Source organism: Silene latifolia, chromosome Y (genome assembly GCF_048544455.1).
Source record: "Silene latifolia isolate original U9 population chromosome Y, ASM4854445v1, whole genome shotgun sequence".
Classification (NCBI taxonomy): domain Eukaryota; kingdom Viridiplantae; phylum Streptophyta; class Magnoliopsida; order Caryophyllales; family Caryophyllaceae; genus Silene; species Silene latifolia.
Window position 1 is genome coordinate 240,310,106 of NC_133538.1, and position 22,307 is coordinate 240,332,412.

Below are 22,307 nucleotides of genomic sequence, written 5' to 3' on the forward strand. Positions count from 1 at the left end.
ATTCTCTACCTATTGATGAGTCTTTTCCTGATGATTCTTTATTTGTTGTACTGTCTTCTATTGTTAACCAAGAGCCTTGGTATGTAGATATAGCTAACTACGTTGTCAGTGGCAAGCTGCCGCCTGACCTTTCTCATCAGCAGAGGAAGCATTTCCTGTATAACGCTAAGCAGTATTTTTGGGACGATCCTTATTTATTTAAGGAATGTGCAGACGGTCTCTATAGACGGTGTATTCTGCAGTGGGAGACCAAAGTAGTCCTGGAAGGCTGTCACACCTCTTCCTATGGTGGTCACCACGGTCCATCGCGCACTGTGGCTAAGGTACTTCAGTCTGGTTTTTACTGGCCTTCTTTGTTTGCTGATGCTAAGGCTTTTGTTTCAGCTTGTGATGCCTGCCAACAATCAGGGAATATTTCAAAGAGACACGAGATGCCATAAAATGGTATATTAGAGGTCGAGATTTTCGATGTCTGGGGCATTGATTTCCAAGGACCGTTCCCATCTAGTAAAGGTAACAGGTATATTTTAGTAGCTGTAGATTATGTGTCGAAATGGGTTGAGGCAATTGCCTCACCTCATTATGATGCCAAGACCATGATAAAAATGTTTAAAAAGATCATATTTCCCCGATTTGGTGTCCCTAGGGTTGTCATTAGTGATGGGGAATGCACTTTAAAGAGAAGAAACTAACTTCCATTCTATCTAAGGTTGGTGTTCAACACTGGCGTGGTTTGGGGTATCATCCCCAAACCAGTGGTCAGGTTGAGGTTAAAAAGATCTTGTCTAAGGTAGTTTCTAAATCACAGAAGGACTGAAGTCTTAAATTAGAAGACACATTATGGGCCTACAGAACTGCCTTTAAGACACCGATTGGTGCATCACCTTATAGGTTAGTTTATGGGAAATCATGTCATTTACCTGTTGAGTTGGAATGTAAGGCTTGCTGGGCAATTTGTGAGCTTAACTTTGATCCTAAGTTGTGTGGTCAGAATCGTCTTTTGCAGCTAGATGAATTGGAAGAGTTTAGGCTCAATGCCTATGATAGCTTACGTATTTACAAGGAAAAGACGAAGAGATGGCATGACAAAAGAATTTTACCTCGGGAATTTCATGTTGAGCAAAAGGTGTTGCTGTTTAATGCCCGACTGCGATTATTTCCTGGCAAGCTGAAGTCCAGGTGGAATGGTCCTTACACGGTGACAACTGTTACTAAATTTGGATCCGTTGAGCTAGTAGGTTATGCCGCAAATCGGTTCAAGGTGAATGGGCAGTATGTGAAGCATTACAACGAGGCAAATGAAGCAGACAATTGTGTTGAAGTCCTGTACTTCGACGAACTTGACGCGCCAGTTATTTGTTGCCAAAAAGGTCGTGCGGGACTTCTTAAACATGCGCTCTCCGGGAGGCAACCCAGACTGTTTTGTTGTATTTTTGTTGAACCTTTTCCTTCCCATTTAGCTTTTTGTTAAACTTTAGACGCTGAACTATGCGCCCTTTGTATTTCCCTTGCTCCTCACTCGTGTTTTGCAGGTACATTCACTCGATCGAGTAGTTTTTCCACTCGATCGAGCACATTTGAGTTGAGAATCACTCGAACGAGTAACATATGTACTCGATCGACAAGCTGCAAATTCACGCCCACTCGATCGAGTAATAATTTCACTCGATCGAGCTCTTTTCACACTAATTCACTCGATCGAGCTGTTCCAAGCTACTCGATCGGGTTGTTTCATCTTCCAGCTGCTTCTTTTCGTCTGTTGAGCTACTGTTAGGTTTGCTTTGACCTCCTATGTCCATGGTCGGTTTGGGGAGGTCCCTCTTCATGACGTTTTGTAAGTTTTCCGACTCCACTTATCCTTTTCTCCTTAATTTTCATTTCTTTCCCGATTTTTGGTACAATGAGGGCATTGTACGGTTTGGTTAGGGGAGGTATGCTTCCATATCTATGTTTGCATGTTTTCTTGCATTTCTGTTTACACGTTTATTTATTTCCGCATGCATTGTCGTTCTTAAATTCCAAAATTCACAAAAATTTCAAAAAATTTCACGTTTAATTTGAGTCGGAATGTTTGAACTTTGACGCTACATTGAATCCTTACCTCTGCCTTACATATTCTTGACATTTAGTTGGCATGATAATGTGCATGATCTACGAGTTTTTGTTTCTCTCTTATCTGAACGAATAGACTTGACGCATATATTGGCAAGCAACATTACATTCTGAGGTTAGAGCTCTACAAACTGGTGACATTAATGACCGGTTTCATTTAGGATGTGAGTAGTACTCTCTGTAAAGCATGTAAAATTAATTTGCCTAAGCATGAGTCTAGTCTTCTTAATACCTGTATGCATTCGGTCTGTGGATGGTGACACATGTTAGGAGAGGCAGTTACCTTTATTTCATTCTACCCATGAGCCTCACATAGCAAAATTGCCCTTTTTGTCCTACTAGCTACAAACTATAATCTAACCTACCCTAGCCAAGCTAGTGATGAGTAGCTGTTTGGAATGCTTCACTACAATCTGCTTATATATCTGATTTGAGAAGTTGGTGGAAGAATCGACGGGAAGGAAAAGAAGGAAATGCTGAAAGAAAATGAATGAAAAATGAAAAGAAAAAAAAAGAATGAAAAGCAAAAAAAATTGGAAATATGAAAAAAGAGTTAAAAGAAAGAAAAATCATATGCGAAAGGCGAAAAAATTGTATGGATGATTTTCACTCCCATGGACTATTTATATTTAATGGGGAGTTGACATGTTTATGGTGTATTGTGAGTTGGGTGCATTGAATTTGTACCGTTCTGTATTATTATATTGAGTACGAAGTTGGGATGTAGTTTCATAATTTGGATCCGTGCTGCTAGTTTGGCTACTAACTCCACATATCCAAATTCATATTAGCCCCTTCTTACCCATTACCTCACTTACCCAAATGTAAGTCCTCGGCATGTGTCTTGGTCATTAGTATGGTTGGAATGCGTATGTACGGTTGTAGAGACTTTATTCATGCTAACTGCATGCATGTTCTTATTGGTCGATAGGTGAGTGTCTTTACTTCTTTCTATCTTTCACGTATATACTCACCTGGTGCCTGAATTTGAGTGATGAGCGACCCGTGAGAGTCCGATATCTTTGAGTCTTGCAAGGTCGACGGTTCAGTAAGTTTGAAACATTGATTTAACTCGTTTTCACTTATCATTTGCCACTTAGTTAGTTGCTGCATTAAACAGGTTTTGGTGGATGATTTGTAGCTGATGTGTTGGTCCCGTTCCACTGTTTTTTCTTAGATGTATTCATAGTTTGCTTGGGGACAAGCAAAGGTTCGGTTTGGGGAAATTTGACGCGTGTATTTTATATAAGGTTTTTACCTCCTTTTTACACACATTTCTATACTATTTTACATGGCATCTAGCTACAAATACCCCCGAATAGTCTACTTTGGTTCATTTTGTATAAACTGCAGGAATAGACCGAAGAGAAGATAAATCGAGCCTAAACTCGTTCCATTTGCATGCATTTATGGAGAACAAGGAATCGGAGCTTGGAGTCTATTACTTTGAGGACGCGTGAGCTGGTTTCGGAAGGTGTCTTATTGCCTAAACGTGCTAAAATAGCTCGATCGACTACTTTTCCAGTCGATCGAATGCTTTATATCATGAAGATTACACGATCGAGTAACATATCTACTCGATCGAGAAGGCATTTCAAGGAGTTACTCGATCGAGTGGTTTATAACCACTCGATCGAATGGATTGCTGCTTAATTACTCGAACGAGCGGTTTAGTTCCACTCGATCGAGTGGTTTGCTTTATATTTGTATTTTTCCGCCTATTTTCGTATGGGCTTTTCTAATTAAGCTATGGATTAGGTTTAAGGAGGAGAATTTCGTGTGCTACTAAAAGGAGTAGACTGCGTAACTCTTCCTCATTCACTTCTACTTCATCTTTTTCCACTGCTTCTTTCACTTTACTCTTCTACTACTCTTTTCTACTCGGATTCGGAATTGTAATCGGTATTATTACTCCCTTTATTTCTTAATCGTAATTGATTCTTGAATTCTCCTTTTCTCTTATTGCTTTTATTATTGCCTTATTCGATCCCCCTGTTTTCATTATTAACATGTTTAATTTTCATTATCTATATATTATTGTTGTTGATTGGATAGTAATGTGTAGCTAATTCCCTTTTGCTAAGGCTAGGGAATCCATGATTATGAAGGAATAGTGATTGAATTATTAGGTTAATGCTTGTGTAGTTTTTGATGGTAATCGCTTCTATAATTGTATCTGTCTAATTGAGAGTCGACGCAATTAGGCATTTATTCATAGTAAACCTTGACCTGGACCGAAAGGTTGGAAGGGGTGATACTCGTAGCGAACATTAGGTCACCGTAGTGAGGGCGGAAGCTAATCTATTTGTGCTTTAGGGCAAATCGAGACCGGAAGGAGACATTCACTGCCCCCTAGACTATATTTGCATTGACCTGAGACCTAGATTGCTTGACTGAAGGATCTTGGTGAACCGACTGTCTTAGCTGCTTTTCCTTTATCTGCTTACTCTTTATTCTCTCCCTTTTTCTCTTTCTCTTTCTCATTAGTTTAGAACAACCCAATTAAAACCCCCTAAATTGGTTACCGTGACGAACTTTGACAAAGTTGACATTTTCCCGTCTCCCTGTGGAGATCGACGCGACTTCCCTAGCTATATTAGTTAGAGCCAGTTGGTTATTTTTGATAGGTAGACGGCTGCCTTGTTAATCTGCGGTTGCATCATAGGTTTTCATAAATGAAATCACAAATTTTTTGGGAAGATCCACTCTAGCTATCTTGTCTATAAAAGCCGAGTCGGGGTAGCTATCAGGGGCGACCTCTTCCATGCTCGTTGGTACTCCAGGTATATTTTTTCAATTTTCTCATGTAATCTCTTAATTTCCTGGACTACTGCCATCATGATAGCCACTCAAGTTTCATCAGACTTGTCTTTGTCATCATTGGGGATATCATCCTCATCTAGATTGATTACTCCTACTTTGTTTTTTGTGAAACTTGGGCTTTCAAAATTGGAATTTTAAACGTGTTTGATGATTGATGAAAATGGGGTTCCTAGCTGGAATTTTGAGCCTGGTCCCCGGACTTTGTCTAGTTTCTGCTTCAAGGCTGACTTAAACCTCACCCACCGTAGGACTTCAGCCTCGATCAGAGCCATTTTCTCTTTCAGACTTTCCATTTCTGGTAGTCCATGCTTAGTAGTGTTCAATTGTGCTTCCAAACTGGTTCCAACATTTTTTGTTAGTTTTAATATTTTTGTGAAAAAGGAAAAAAATAATTTAAAGAGCTAGATGCCCCACGGTGGGTGCCAATTGTTTCTGGTGGATTTTGCGCAGGGCTGAATCTGACTAGGGTTAAGTATTCGTCGGGTTCATTAGTTCTACTTTATTTAATTTGTATGCAGGGCAGGGTAGAATGAACATAAAGAAAGCAAACAAAATAAATAACAAGACAACAAGATTTATACGTGGAAAACCATTGAATGGGAAAAATCCACGGGCACCAAGTTAGAAGAGGATTTCACAATGATTTGAGAGAGTATGAGTATGATGATCATAATATATTATTTTGCTCTAACTATCGTAATTGAATAGCTGTTGTTGAGCCAAGGTTTATCCTGCCTGATCAGACAAATGTCAGGCGACAACCATCAGGTAAGTCCGGATTGGGGCAACACAGAACCAAGTACCTATCACAGATATTGACAATAACCAGGAGGGAAGAGCAGGTCAGGGATCTATATCCTTCCTGCCTAGAAGAAATACATGTCTAGCATGATCAGATACGGTTGACACACATCAAGCAATGGTCAGTGTATAGGAAGACGGTTCCTACTTTCATGGAAGAATCATTTTACCAACCCAGAAAAAGAGAAGAAGCAGTCAACCAAGCAAGACAAGTGGATAGGCAGTTGCAAGGTCAATACCCACTTCCGGATTAATAGGGCACAAGGCCTATTAATCCGGAATGGTCATATTGAACGTTGGAGAACATGAAAGCTTCCTATAAATAGCTAAAGGAAAGAAGAAACAAGGAGATCAATCACTTACTTATTCACTCTCACTCTATTGTATACATTCTACTCAATTCAGCATTAGTTCTCTCATATTATCAGTAGCTTGACGAACTTATATCCTGTCAACATATATCAATTATAGTAAAATCCCTCTTGGCTTGGTGCTCGTGGTTTTTTCCCTTATTCCCAGAGCTTTTCACGTACAAATCTTTGAGTCTTTTTCTATTTGTTTATTCTTTATGTACTCATTACACTAGTCAGGCATTATTCATTGAGTTAGATCACCCTGCAAAACACTACCCTGGCAAGATAATACATCTGTGTAAAATCTTGCTAAAATAATTGGCGCCCACCATGGGGCATCTAGCTCAAAAATAACTAAAATCCAATCTCAACAAAACAAATACTTTTCCAAAAATGACTAGTGACAATGTTGAACAACAGTTAGCTGCTGCCAAGCAACAACTACTGGAAATGGAACAGCTAAAACAGAAAATGGCTACTGAAGCTGAAGTCCAGAAGCTGAAGGACTCAGAGTCCAATCTGAAACAAAAGCTGGAGAATAAATCCTCACGATCAAAATTAAAGATTCAGCCTGGAACTCCATTTTCCTCAATCATATGGAATATCAATTCCTCCAACATTGGGACCCCAACCCCATCAAAAACCAAGGCAGGAAATCTTGATTCTGACTCAGATGAGATCCCAAATGAAGAAAGTGGTCCAGATCAAACCAATGTAGCCATAATGATGGCAATGGTCCAAGAGATCTAGAAACTTCATGAGAAATTCGAAAAGATACCTGGAGTACCTACCAGCATCGAGGAGGCCAACTCTGAAAGTTATGCTGACTCTCCCTTTGTGGACAAGATAGACAAGGTAGACCTGCCAAAGAAATTTGTGGTACCATCAATGAGGACCTATGATGGAACTGCAGATCCAAAAAACCATGTAGCCTACTACAAGCAGAGGATGTTGGCAGCCTCTATACCCAGTGAACTATGACAAGTATGCATGTGCAAACGCTTTGGAACAACCCTGATCGGGCCTGCCCTATAATGGTACATAAACCTGCCAAATGCAAGCATCAAATCCTTTGCAGACCTGATAAATTCATTCAACCATCAGTTTGGCAACAATAGGGAACTCGAGAAAAGATCCAGTGACTTGTATGGAATCAAGCAAAAGCACGACGAAACAATCAGAGCATTCTTGACCAGATTCAATAAGGAGAAAGTTTCAATCCCTAGATGTGACGTTGGAAGAGCTGTGGAAGCATTCAGGCAAGGGCTACCACTGTATAATGATTTCCATGATGAGCTGACCGTGAACCTTTGCCACACTTTTGAAGACGTTCAGACAAAGGCACTTGGCTATATCAGGCTAGAAGAAGATAAAAGCTTCAAAGCAGAAACCACAAATAGTGTTTCAGGCTACGAAAGGTCTATCAGGAAAAGCTCCAACCATAGAGGAAGTAGCTCTAGGCCATCTCCCGATACTAGACCTGACAGATCAGAAGTCAACTATGCTCATGAGCAACGAGGTAACTCATATACTTATCCATCTATTCAGGAATATAACTTCTCCGTTGATACTATAAGACTCGTCAAGAGGCTTGATAACATGGGAGACATCGTCAAATGGCCTAAAAAGACGGACAACGCCAACTCCAGGAAAGATACAACCAGATGATGTGAATTCCACATGGACATAGAGCACGCCACAGAGGAATGCCTGGGCCTACGCACACAAGTGGCTTACCTCCTAAACAAAGGATACTTGAAAGATTTAATGCCATCAAAGGTCAAGGACGACAATGGATCAAGAAAGAATTTGGAAAGACCAAAACGTGATCTGCCTCCAGCACCACCAATCTATGAAGTTAAATTCATCAATGGAGGTTCATAAATGTGTGGCCTGACTAGCTCAACTGCAAAGAAAATAGCCAGGGAGTCCAAAATGAAATCTCCTTTTAAACCCAGAAATTTACATCAAATTACTTTTGACGACACTAATATGCAGGGAATTTTAGACTTACATCATGATGGCTTGGTCATCACCATGCAAACTGGTACTGCTCGTGTCCTGAGGATTCCAGTAGATGGTGGCAGCTCAGTTAACCTGATCATGCTTGATGTCCTGAAAGCCATAAAGATTGATAAGGATCAGATAATAAAAAAAGTCAAATGTCTTGGTAGGATTCAGTGGTGAAACCAAGAACACTCTAGGGGAAATCTACCTGCCAACCTACGATGAAGGATTCTCATCAAATGAAAGATATGGAGTCCTAGAGTGCCTCTTATCCTACAACGCAATCCTGGGCAGGCCTTGGATCCAAAACTTCGGAGCTATTCCAACAGAATGGGGAATAGCAACAATCAAAGGTGAACAAAAATCCACCAAGGAATGTTACACAGAGTCATTAAAACTTTCCAAGCCAGGTAAGTCACTCGCCTAACAATTACAATACCCTGTCAGGAGCACTTATGTGGCACAGACTCAAATGGAAATAGATCAGGTAATCCTAGACCCTGAGTATCCTGACAGGTATGTAGTAGTAGGATCTGATGTTCCTAATAATGTTAGGCCAGAACTGGTAAGCTTTCTTAAAAGTAAATCTACTTGTTTTTCCTGGTCACATTTTGATATGACTGGCATAGATGCTAATGTGATTATCCATAAGCTCAATATTGACACTTCATGCAAGCCTGTACAGCAGAAGAGGAGGAAATTTGCCCCTAAACGCAATGCAATCATTAATGAAGAGGTGGGCAAACTCCTGGACATGGGAATGATCAGGGAAGTAATGTACATTGAATGGCTCGCTAATGTGGTTGCGGTACGAAAGAAAAATGGCAAATAGGGAGAGTTTGTGTAGACCACACAGACCTAAACAAAGCCTGCCCAAAAGATCCATTTCCGCTCCCTCACATTGATCCAATGGTGGATACTACAGCTGAACATGAACTGCTGACATTCATGGATGCCTCAAGTGGATTCAACCAAATCAAAATGCATCCAGCTGATCAAGAGAACACTGCATTCATCACAGAAAGAGGCATATATTGCTATACTGCAATGCCCTTTGGCCTGAAGAATGCAGGGGCAACCTATCAACGCCTGGTAAATATGATGTTTAAAGATCAAATTGGTGACATAATGGAAGTCTACATAGATGACATGGTGCTCAAATCAAAAAAGGATAAAGATCATCTGAAGGACCTGGAGGTAGCATTCAAAATTCTGGAGGAATTCAACATGAAACTCAACCCCTCCAAATGCCACTTTGGAGTCTCGTCAGGCAAGTTCCTATGATACATGGTGACAAAGAGAGGAATCGAATCCAGCCCAGAACAAATAAAAGCCATCCTAGAACTAGAGTCACCTAAATCAGTCAAGGATATCCAAAGGTTTACGGGAAGAGTTGCAGCCCTGAACAGATTGATATCGAAGTCATCTGAAAGATGTTAGTCATTCTAAAATCTGCTCAGGAAGAAAAAATCATTCTAGTGGATGCCTGAACACAAAACAGGCCTTCTAGGAATTAAAAACCTACCTGGCCACTCCACCATTACTGGCTAAACCAAACAAAGGAGAACCCCTGACAGTTTACCTATCAGTCACTGAAACAGCAGTAAGTGTAGTCCTGGTCAAGGAAGTTGAAGGCCAACAGCACTCCATCTATTATGTAAGTAAAAGCCTCCTGGATGCAGAAACAAGCTATGGATTACTTGAAAAATATGTACTTGCATTAATTGTATCCTGCACAAAACTCAGACCTTACTTTGAGAGTCACCCAATAATTGTCAGGACCAATTTACAAATCAAATCCGTCATAAGAAAACCTGAACTATAAGGCGGAAAGGCAAAATGGTCAGTCCAACTTAGTACCTATGATGTCACCTTTAAACCTAGGACAGCAATAAAATCCCAAGCCTTAGCAGACTTTGTGGCTGATTTCAGTCCTAACCTAGACAAGACCTGATAAAAGAGGTCAATTGACTAGACACCCAAAAATCAGACCAGGACTGGATCCTACACGTTGATGGAGCAACCAATATGAGAGGAACTGGTTTAGGGTTAGTACTAAAATCACACAGGGGGATATAATAGCCCAAGCTGTTAGTTGTGAATTTAAAGCAACAAACAATGAGGCTGAATATGAAGCCCTGATAGTTGGACTCAAGGTATCTATAGATCTTGGCGTACAAAATCTCAAGGTAAAAACTAACTAACTTTTAATTTCAAATAAAGTCAAAGGAACCTATACCGCAAAGGGTTCAAAAATGATTTTATACTTGGAATATGTTAAAAATCTTTGCACAAAGTTCCGTTCATTTGACATTGATCAAATACCGAGAGACTTAAACACCCAGGCTGATGCCCTAGCCAGCCTGGGATCAAATTTTAACCCTATTGTATTTCGACAAAATACCCATTGTTCACCTGCTTGAACCGACCATTACCAAGCATGATCAAACTTTTCCCTTCATTGAGGACAAAAACTCCTGGACTAAACCATACTATGATTGGTTTTTGCAGGGGATATTACCTCATTACAGGCATGAAGCAAGAGCCCTTAAAATTAAAGTTTCCACTTACACCATCATCAATAACACATTGTTTAAAAAGTCTCAAGCTGGACCATACCTGCGATGCTTAGAACCACACGAGGCCAAACAAGTCATTGAGGACATACATGACGGATACTGTGGAAATCTCGAAGGAGGCAGAAGCTTGGCAAGAAAAATTCTGAGGACAGGCTACTTCTAGCCAACCTTAAGGGCTGATTCCCTGGCTTATAGCTCGAAATGTGAAGCATGTCAGCTTCACTCCCAGTTCATTCATCAACCCCCTGGCCATTCATGAAGTGGAGGATGGACACTGTAGGCAAGTTGCCACAAGCTCCTGGGCAAAAAGCCTACATGTTAGCTATGACCGATTACTTTTCAAATTGGATAGAAGCTGACTCATACAGGCAAATCAAAGAGAAGGACGTCATATCATTTATCAAGACAAGTTGATTAACATTACTGTCGTTTGACGGTGGTGATCAATTGATCCCTTAAGGTCACACCTATAGGACAATTCCCTTAATAGACAAGTTGATTAATTGTATATCGATACAAGTTGATTAATTCCTTAAATTGAACAATTCGTTTTGTGAGTGAGAATATTTATATCTTATTGTAATTTGATTAAATAAGATTTATTTTAGTAATTAAAAGATTTTATTACTAAAATTCGTTATTGTTTGTGAAACAATTAAATTAAGAATGATTGATTGATTATAATTGCAAAATGTTGTGAATTATAATTATATGACCTATTTTATTTATGTGATCAAGAATTACTAGATAATTTGTCATATGTAATTTAATTAATGTATATAATGATATTTATTTGATAAATATGCATTAAATTAATTAATAACATGTTACATGCTACATGTGACATATTGTGTGACAAATGACAAATTGACAAAATAAAATGGAAGTCCATTTTATCTATAATGACCGAAATATTGGAGGGATTATAGGTTAGTGGGTGTTTTATTTAATTGATTTATAAAACACAATCATAACCTATTTTGGAGTACCCTTACATCTACAATTATTGTGAAGAACAAAAGAAAAAGTAAGAAGGCCATGCATTGGCCTTCCTTCCCCCGCACCACCGGCTCCCCCTTTTCTCATATAGAGAAATTGTTCTCTATATTCTTCCTTCCATATAATTTCATATCATTCTTATTATTTTACTCCCACTTCTCTCTAAAAATAAGTTTTTAGAATATATTAAATTTGTTCATCCATATTCTAATATTACTACATATTATTACTAGTGTAGTAATACAAATTTATTAGAATTACACTACTACAAAAAAGATCAAAGAGAACGGTCTCTAAGCGTTCTTAAAGGTATTTTGAACCGGCCTGTGGCCAGGCGTTCTCTTTTATCTAAGAGAACGGTTAATATATAGTCAACCCGGTCTCGTTGTTACAACATTTAGAACGGTTGTGCTTAAGAACGTTTCTTTGATATAACAAAGTAACGGTTGTGCTTTATAACCGATCTCGTTGATAAACCGCGCTCGTTGATAATTTTCCGGGTTATTTGGCGCCTTTGTTTTAAATTTTCAACGAGAACGGTAAATGTTACAACCGTCCTGTTTGTTAATTTCAAATAGAACAGTTTTTACAACGAACCGTTCTCTTTGATCCTCGCATTTTTTTTTAAAAAAATATTTTTGTTTTTATCAGTAACCCCTACACGATTGAATCGTATAACTCAAAAGAATTAAACCGCACTACAATTGAAATTCCAGCATGTTTTACGCAACAAAGTTCTTCAAATTTAATATTAATTCATAAGGAAAAATCCATGAAAAATATACAAACAAGCTAGGATATAAATATCAAAATACGTAAAACATAGATAATCGTCATCACTTAGTCGCATCTAAGTACAAAAATAATGAAAACATCAAGAAACTCTAATAATCGTCTTCATTCACCATTACTTCTAGGCTTAAAATTGAGTGTGAATTCGGCCCAAATATTCCGCACCTCGTCAATTTGCTCAACCGTATATGTCTTTGGGGCGTTAAGCATGAACTACATAAATAAGACATCCAAGTAGTTAATACACTATATATGACGTGTAAAGTAAAACAAGTAGTAAGATAGAAATGAGAAAAAACAAAAGAAATGAAAATGAGTAAGAATTTATTATCATTTTAAGTCGAGTAAGAATTTGAGTTGAGCCAATTTTATAATAAGTAAGATTTAAGTTGAATTATTATTGAATTGGACATGAATAATTCGGATCAATCTTCATAAAAATATGGTGTTAGAACCGTGAATCCATTATGCAAAATAAGCATTGGGAAGGACATTATGATAAAATTAAAATATTTAAACGTGAAACAAACCAATTCAGATTGATGTTAACTCCAAAGGGATTAGCATTAACTTCTATTGAAACAAAGAAGATAATTTAGCTAACATCATCGAGATGGACACAACACACAATGAATTCTACTCACTAATTTTGTTTAAAACAATTTAGCTACCGATTTTTGTTCCGCCATTATTTTTCGAAAAAAGTCGAGTTGTAAACGATTGAACTCGTTTAAGTGACAAGTTCTCTGTTCTCACTACTTAGTACTTGACTTGGGAATACAAGCAAATGCAATAGACACAAAAAGATGGAGTGCAATATTTGGTTTTTGAGGTCAAAAATACTGAAATTCTGATGAAAGTTCCTGAAAAGGCGGGGCGTTGGATATGTAATGGCAGTCTAAAATCTGTATTTTTCTTATACACAAGTTCTGTAAGTACGTAGTCTGGGAATATATGCTTCTCTCTAAATATTCGAAAACATGGTTCCGACTGTAGTCACTGGTTATAGACACAAAAAGATGTAGTCACTGTACACAAGGCTGGGCGTTTGAACTGAAGAATGAAGAATAAAAAAAAAACTTACATTTGGGGTAATATTAATATATCTTCCTTTAATAAGCTCCAACATATATCGGCAAACATAATATCCGCATAACACACTCCCAAGAGGCTGCATAGGACACTAAATAAAAATCCATAATGAGATAGGGGATCTGAGTCCATAGTAATATTTTTTTTTTCGGTTTTCAGAATTCGAGAAAACAAAGTTAGAACAACAAGAATGATTGTTTCTATTTCACTATGGATATACGTACCTTAATTAATTTCCATGTAAGTGGTTTTGCGTCAAAGCCGGCTAGTGGATCGATGGAGTTTATACCTTGGATTAAAATTATTCTTTTCTAAATGGATTTTAACTTCCGAGAAACTCATATATTTAATATTCAGGCACATATCACAAGGGCATGGCATATGAGACGCGTCTTTCACATTATTTCTAACGAATTCATAAAACTCAGCTAAACCGGCATCATATTTAGGATCACCTCTTTTCCCATCTATCATCCACGTACGATCCATATTGATCTATATAATAGAAAAAATCAACAAATATTACAAGGAGAAAAATAAGCAACAAGAATGTTTTGTACCGGAAACAAAATAAATAAATCCATATACACCAACTCAATAAAAAAATCAAAATCCCATGATTCAAAGGACATATTAAAACGACACTCCTATAACAAATTTGCAGCCATGTAAAACTTTGAGTTAACCAAATTTGAGTCATGTAAAAATTTTCTTTCGGGACTGAATTCATCAGCATGATTCACCAGTCAAGCAGAAATCACCCAAGCAAGCACAAGATTCAATCAGTTAAACAAGTTACATAAGTCACTGTTTTCATTAAGGTTTCAAAAATATCAAGAACTTGAAATTGATGGAAATAAAAAAAAAAAACTCGAAAATGACAGAAAAGGCTGCAGGCTTAGTCTGCTAGTCAGCTATGATAAAACCTAAAGCGACCAAAGTGTCAAATTGACAGCTATAATAGAACACAATTAATTACTAGACAGCTGTGGAAAATTGATTGCAACAAATAGTTTGCTTCATCTTCATTTATGGTCGTATGGAAATCACAGTATAAGTAAGGTCACGCTATTTCCTACTTGGCAACTTGACCTGACCCCGAGTCGATTAATTTACAAGGTCTTACATGGGAACTTGTATCAAACCTGGAAGGTTCTATTGTTGTTCCACAATTGATACAAGAGCTCGTAAATGTCACTGTTACTTGGAGTAGTCTCTCTTTCTAAGTGTTGGCTGTGCACCCATAAGGAGCACTTGGTATACTTATCAACGTACGATCGAGATCGGCTGCTTGTTTGCGATACTAGAGTAAAACTCTTAAGGTTTTGACACAACTACAGATGCCTGCTTATAAGAAGTATTTCAATTCGTCCTACTGTAATCTGACAAAGGTATTGGTTTTGGTAATGACATTCTTTTTCCTATGTACCAAAGGAAAATCAGACCGTGAAAACAGTAATCAATATTGAGAATAATTAGCAAATATATTGACACACTCGGACTCGTTTCATTCTAGTGAATGTTAGCAGCACAAGAACCCAGAAGACCACAAGAAGTTTATCTAAAAACCAAAGTCCCAATTCTAGTGAATGTTAGCTACGATTAGCATTACAGATAACCAAGGTTTGCGATGCACAGTTGACCTCCCATCATACCCACCTTTCCTAAGCAGATAAACCTCTAAACGAAAAGACGTAGGCAAACAACAAGTACATAACCCATGTTAGGTATAAAATGTAGTGGAACAAATCACAGCATCATGGATCCAAAATAAATGTTCATTTATTTGACATTCCATTCCCAAGGAAAACTGGGAAAGCCACCAAAAAAAGATCATTCTACGACACATTTAAGGCTGTTTATGTGAAGTTATCGAGTTTACTGTGCTTAAGATGGTTGCCTTATTAGCAGCAAACTGTACAGAAGTTGGAACAAATGACTTAAGTAGGCAGCCTAGCCAATTCCTTTAAGGCTGTTTTCAGTATACAGACCAACACGCTTATTGGTTTTTTTCTAAGCCTAGCTACTGTGTATGAATATAAGTTATAACACCCTGAATTAGAATTAACACTTTTGCTATAATGCAGTAGATATACAGCACACTGATAGACCATGGTTCATGCAACATCAGCATAGTAGTTGTTTAAACCTAGAAACGTACTCCGTGGGTCTCATCTGGTTTTTTTACGTTTTTATTCATTTGTATGGAGTAGTTTAATCAACGTAAAGAACCAGTTGAGAAGAGGACGTATGAATGACTCTGGTAGGCAAGATGAAAGCTCCACAGTATCCAATTCACAGTACCAAACAAGACAGCAATACGGCAAAATGTCATAGTTTCTCGGAAATTCTTTAATATATAAAAAATCCGTGTTTTTCGAATTAAGCTACAAATAATCACATCTAATAACCAAAATCAAGGCAATTTTCAACCTAAAACCATACTGTCTCTTAGAGAAGCTAAGCCGAAAGCCCTCTCTGCCATGAAAAACTAACAGCTACTGAAACATTATAGACAGAACTATGCAATATACTTGTCAACAACACAGAAGATCAACACTGAATCGAAAAAATCAGCCGACAATGAATAGAACAAATCAGCTTACAGTTGTGAACACCTGAAGCTTGAGAAATCAGCCGACAATGAATCTATCGTCTAATCGAATGAACTGCACAAATCAAAAAAACAGTTTCCTGATGATCACTCCATGGATTAATTGTGATAAAATAAGAAAGCATAAACATCATTTTTGGATGAATGGAAGAAATAATAAAAGGAGAGGTGTGATAATGAACGATTGTAATTGAAGAGTTGCAACATTTGAAAAAAAATCCAGTAAACCCTTTCTCACCATCAACCTAACCGTATCCCTACCCCAAACCGTGAATTAAGTGAACCATTAAATTGTTATCGCTACCCTAACATCACCAAATATTAACCCTAACATGACCACAAATTGAATTCATTATACATGACCACAAATTGAATTCATTAAAGTAGCAATTTAATGAATTAAGTGAAAAATATCATGACTACTTAAACTAATAATAAAAAGTAGTGAAAAGTGGTCTTACCAGCACCAAGAACGATCAGCAACGAGAAAGCGAGCGACGAGGGACAACTACGTGGTGGCCGGAGTACGAGCGAGACGGACAATAGTGGCGAGACCGTGCTAGATAGGGAAAACAGATGGTCAGTGTTTGAAAGAAGCAATGGAACTGTTTATTTGAGAAAGCAATGGTGTTTGAAAGAAGTAAGGAACAGTTTTGGAATTTGGAACGGGATTAACAATAAGAACGGTGATTAGGTTCCACCGTCTTCTTTGTTTTTACAATTAGAACGGTTGTAGCTAGTAACCGGTCTCTAAACTCTTTTAAGACGGTTGGTCAACTTTAACCGGTCTCTTTGTTAATTTAAGAGAACGGTTAAAAAAGCAACCGTTCTCTTTTGGAGTCATATATGCGCGCCATATCTAAAAAAAACTAACACACCGGTTCCGCTATCAACCGTTCTCTAAGGGGCGTTCTCGTAGCCTTAAATTGTAGTAGTGTTATTAAGGGATTCTCATTTACTAATCTAGTTAATTAGTATATAAGATTTAAGGGTTTTGTTTTGGGTGCAACAAGAGGAGGATCTCAATACTTGGGATTTTGGAGGATCGTCCATAATACTTAAGCTGAAGAACAAATAAGGAAGGTGTCCTTATTTGTGCCCTTATTTTCGAACCAAAAATAATGTAAGAACCATGGTTTTCTTGTTTTATTTCTTATTTACTTATGCATGCACTAGATATTTTGAACTCATATTAAAATTTTAATTAGTTCACCATTAGAAAAGTTCAATAATAGGTATATGAACCTAACAGTGAGGCAGTAATCCCAGCAGAAATCCATGTACCCATCACCAGATGCAGCTTGAATACTATTGAGGAAAACCAGCCATTGATGCAAGACAGCCTGACCTCGGCTGAAGAGCTCAGAGATGCAACCAAGATCAGGATAACATCCTACCAACAGACGGTGGCCAGAAGCTTCAATAAAAAGGTAAACATCAGAGTATTAAGAGAAAGGGACCTAGTCCTACGAAAGGTCTTTCCAAATACAAAGGAGAAGAATATAGGCAAGCTTGCCCCTCCATGAGAAGGTCCCTACCTGATCGATTCAATAGTAGGTAAGGGAGCTTACAGACTTTAAACCCTGGACGGAGAAATGATCTGCAGATCTTGGAATGTCTCTCACTTAAATATATTTCATGTATAAGCCCTTTGTTTTATTTTTTGCCTAAACCAGGTAAGGCTATCAAACCTATCTATCTCTTACCTGACATGCTTTTATGTGTAAATGTCCTGAATAAAATAATCCATGTTTTTTACTATGTGATTTCTTGCTACTTAAAATTTCCTGACAACCTGAACTTCCCAATTATTTATTCAATATACATCTCAGTCATTATAATGAATCCTGAAAACTTGTTTACACTTTTTCTGCAACTATTTAGCATAATATACTTGCCTGCTTAAACATATATTCAGGATTGAGGGCCACTCCACCCAATCTGAATAACATCTCAGAAATGCCTCACAAACTATGACAAATAGAGATCACTAAAATCTCAACATTTTGTCACATCCAAAAATACATAAAAAACTTAGCTCAGTATAAAAGACAGGTAAGATGGTGAAATAAATCCGGACTACTTGTCTTAAGCCCTCCTGATAGGTTGAGGGCCATAAGCCCTCATGACAGGCAACTTCCCCTCCTTCTCAAAAAGCCCTCCAGACAGGCTAAGGGCCTTTAGCCCCTAAACAGGCTGAGGGCCATAAGCCCTCCTGACAGGCGTCATCTTCACAGGTACAAAACATCAAACCAGGTACATAGAGGAAATCAAAAAAGGTGCTTTAAATTGCATACTTATTCATAGCACGTGAAGATCAAAATCAAAGTTTTTTCCAGGGAACATCCCCCTCTAGATAAGCCAAAAACTTATCCTATACAAAATCATTAACCTGCCTTGGAGGCAGTGGCAGAACCAATTCCTTCATCAGCAATCTCTTCCTCATTATCATCCTCATCAGCCTCACCTCCGCCATAATCACTCATGTCCTTAGTAGGAGGAGAGTCAACCTCATCATCAGCATGCAGTTTGTGGAGATCAGGGTAGGCGGCATTAAGATTAGCCATCTCTTGCTCAGGGTTCCAGTATGGCCTGACCTAAACAGGCTCTTTCATAGCATCAACCCGACCTTTGGCGAAGAAGTATAGGGCAACATCCTTATAACTGCTCTGCATCGTGTCCCTCTCAATAGCCAAAACCTCATTTGCCTTCAGAAGATACTGCATAGCCTGCTTTTCAGCTTTGAACTCATCCTGGATAACAGCAAGTTTGTCTTGGGCGGATTTCACTGCATTCTGAGCAGACCCCAGCTTGGACGTTTCAACAACCAATTTTACTTTACCTGCTTTGTTATCCTTCTTCAAAGCTTCATTTTCCTCTATCTGTGCCTCCAAGTCAGTATTTAAAGGTTTAGCATCCTTCTTCAAACACTGCACCTCCCAGTCCAGGACATTATTCTTGGCATTAAAGGATTTTAATTCACAAGCACCCCTCAACATGTTATTCACATTATGCAATGAAATCACGAGCAGGTAAGAAAGAGCATGACTAAAAATTGAAAAATAAGACTAAGGACCAAGAAAAAGGAGATATACCTCCTGCAGCATGGACACCAAGTTGGCAGCACAATCTATTGAATGATACATGGCAGCCACAGCCTGGGCGGACGATTCCTCAGCCTGGTTCATGGAGTAACGATCATCAACTAAGAAGGAATGAGCTTGGATCTGCTCCTTTGCAAACTGTACATCACCAAGCCTGGCCCTAACTTCCCTAACCTCGGTTATACCTTCACCAACAGCCCCAACCCCTTCAGAAACCTTTTCCTACCTTTTCCTTTTGCTAGCCTCCCTGGATTCGTCAGGATCACCCACAACCTACGAAGGGGACACAAGTTGAGCCTAATGAGTTGGAACCTGAATTTGAAGAGTACTATCGCTCCCTATAACCTCAGTTCTCCGAGACTTCTTCCCAGTAATCAGGCAAATCCTCGTCTTCACTATAGACAAGCCAAAACCAGTAATCCTTGCAGAAGCCCTGGTAGCTACACGACGAAATCCTATATCGGCAATACTAACGTATGGTCAAGCATAAATATCAACACAAGAGAATGAATCTTACTTCCATATGTTGAGGCCCCTGAAGCCTTAGCACCCTTATATATCTTGTAAATACTTAGTTTAGCTTTCTTAAAATAAGGCAGAGGCTTTTGGCCAAGGTAAGCAGGCCAAGCCATCACCTCCTCTGACAGGGCCATAAAGTCTACAATACGATCGGCCGACCCTTCAGCATCAGAATCACAAGCCCAATCAACTACTAAGGCACAATACAAGTAAGTTTGTATTAAATTTTTTATATAAATCATTATGCTGTAAATTGTATTCAGGGAAATACTTACCACCCTCCACGGCTGGATAACTGAGATAGTCCATGTTTTAGCAAGATTTTACATGAATATATTGTCTTACTAGGGGAATATTTTGCAGGGTGATCTAACTCAATAAAAAATGCCTGACTAGTTTAATAAGTAAGTAATGAGTAAGCAATAGAAAAGGAGACAAAGATTTATACGTGGAAAACCCCGAGAATAAGGGAAGAAACCACGGGCACCAAGCAAGAATGGATTTTACTATGATTGATATATGTTGACAAGAGATGAATCTGTCAGGCTACTTATAATGTAAGAGAACATACGCTGAATTGAGTAGAGTGTATATAATAGAGTAAGAGTAAGTGAGTAAATAATTGATTCCCTTGTTTCTTCTTTCTCTTAGCTATTTATTGGAAGCTTTCATGTTCTCCAACATTCAATATGACCGTTTCTGGTTAATAGGCCTTGCGCCTTATTAATACATAAGTGGGTATTGACCTTGAAAGTGCCTATCCACAAGTCTTGCTTGGTTGACCGCTTCTTCTCTTTTTGTGGGTTGGTAAAATGATTCTTCCATGAAATTAGAAATCGTCTTCCTATAACCTGACCATTGCTTGATGTGTTTCAACCATATCTGATCATGTTAGACATGTACTTCTTCTGGGGAGGCAGGATATAGATCCCTGACCTGCTCTTCCCTCTTGGCTGGTGTCAATATCTATGATGGGTACTTGGTTCTGGGTTGCCCTTGTCTGGACTGGCCTGATAGTTGTCGCCAGACATTTATCTGATCAGGCATGATAAATCTTGGCACAACAATTGCCCCTTATCTCCTTACTTCCACTGGTTCTGGCCAGGAATGAGGAGATAAAATATCGGGCCAGGCAAAAATGAGAGACTTACCGGAAAAGAATTTAGAGTTTGAGTTCTATTCAACTTCCTAACGACTATTATCCATTAAATGAGGTAGGTTCATCAAACCCTAGGAGAGTCATGATTGAACTCATCCACTTGTGTTATCCATTAGTCGGATTGCTGCCTATAAATTGATTTGAGCTGTCATTATTCTTTTTTTACTTTCATTTCTCCAATTTTCCATACTTTTCTTCCTATTTCTTTGATTTCTTTGCAAGATAAACTCCGTTTTTCAAAAAACTTCGTATTAATCCCAAAAAATGGCTGGTGGGAGAAAGAGAACTCCTGCACCAAAAATTGTTGAAGTTGAGCAACCTCCGGTGGTGGTTGATGTTCCTGATGTCATTCCTGAGGATGAGGTCATTGAAGTTTCTACTCCTGCGGAAATTCTGGCTATTATGCATAAAGGTGTCAGCTTTGCCCATGTAAAGCCGTTGTCTGCTTCATTTCCTGAGGTCAATAAACTCAAACCTTCTTTTAAACATTATTTGAAGGGTAGAGCTCTCCTTCCTAGTGAGGCCGAGGTTTGGGTTCCGGAAAGTGGTCCAGTCAGCGCCAATTGGTGCAGTCCTGGTTGGTCTTCCATTTTTGAATGGGCGTTTTAGGGAGGTTGTAAGCTTCCTTTTACTCCATTTATGATTGATATTATGAGGGCTATCAAGGTTTCTCCTTTCTAACACATGCCTATGGTTTGGAAAATTGTTCAATTCGTTGAACATTTGTGTGCCAAGCATAACTTGGTGATTACTGTTGAAGATTTCAAAAATGTCTATCAACTGAAGAGTAATACTACTGGGCATTTCAATTTTCACGTCAAGGCGAAGATGGCTCACTTGATAACTAATGTTGATTCAGGCGATGACAAGGGTTGGGCCACGACTTATATATTTGTTAGGGCAGACTCTATTTCCCTTGACCTACACTATCTCAGTTATCCAGCCGTGGAGGGTGGTAAGTATTTCCATGTATTCATTTTAGAACTTAATGATCTATACAAAATTTTTAATTCAAACTTACTTGCATTGTGCCTTAGTTGTTGATTGGGATTGTGATCCTGATGTTGAAGGGTCGGCTGATCGTATTGCAGCCTTCATGGCCATGTCAGAGGAGGAGAGGACTTGGCCTGCTTGCCTTGGCTAAGAGCCTCTTCCTCATTTTAAGAAGGTTAAACTGAGTACTTACAAGACTGCTAATGGTGATAAGGCTTCAGGAGCCTCAACATCTGGAAGTAAGTTTCATTCTCATTTGTTGATATTTATGCTTGAGCATATGTTGGTATTGCTGATATAGGATTTCGCCGTGTAGCTACCAGGGCTTCTACAAGGATTGCTGGTTTTGGCATGTCTGTA

At 38.6% G+C, this 22,307-nt stretch overlaps 1 protein-coding gene and 1 long non-coding RNA gene across 3 annotated transcripts; one reads left to right on the top strand and one right to left on the bottom strand.

The window, feature by feature from the left end:
* The first annotated feature begins 7,769 nt into the window (after positions 1-7,769).
* Positions 7,770-8,928, top strand: LOC141630327 (uncharacterized). The gene is made up of 3 exons (XM_074443164.1): positions 7,770-7,965; positions 8,264-8,506; positions 8,579-8,928. Exons 1-3 carry the CDS (start codon positions 7,770-7,772, stop codon positions 8,926-8,928), a joined length of 789 nt encoding a protein of 262 aa, XP_074299265.1.
* A 3,466-nt stretch (positions 8,929-12,394) lies between these two features.
* On the bottom strand, positions 12,395-16,876 carry LOC141634196 (uncharacterized). Of its 2 annotated transcripts, none has more exons than XR_012538956.1 (5): positions 16,634-16,876; positions 16,177-16,227; positions 13,783-14,053; positions 13,551-13,649; positions 12,395-12,679 (listed from the first exon to the last, which is right to left on the bottom strand). It is a non-coding gene; the product is annotated as an uncharacterized LOC141634196 (long non-coding RNA). The 2 variants fall into 2 exon arrangements; XR_012538955.1 differs by having other exon boundaries at positions 16,165-16,227.
* Between the last annotated feature and the right edge of the window lie 5,431 nt (positions 16,877-22,307).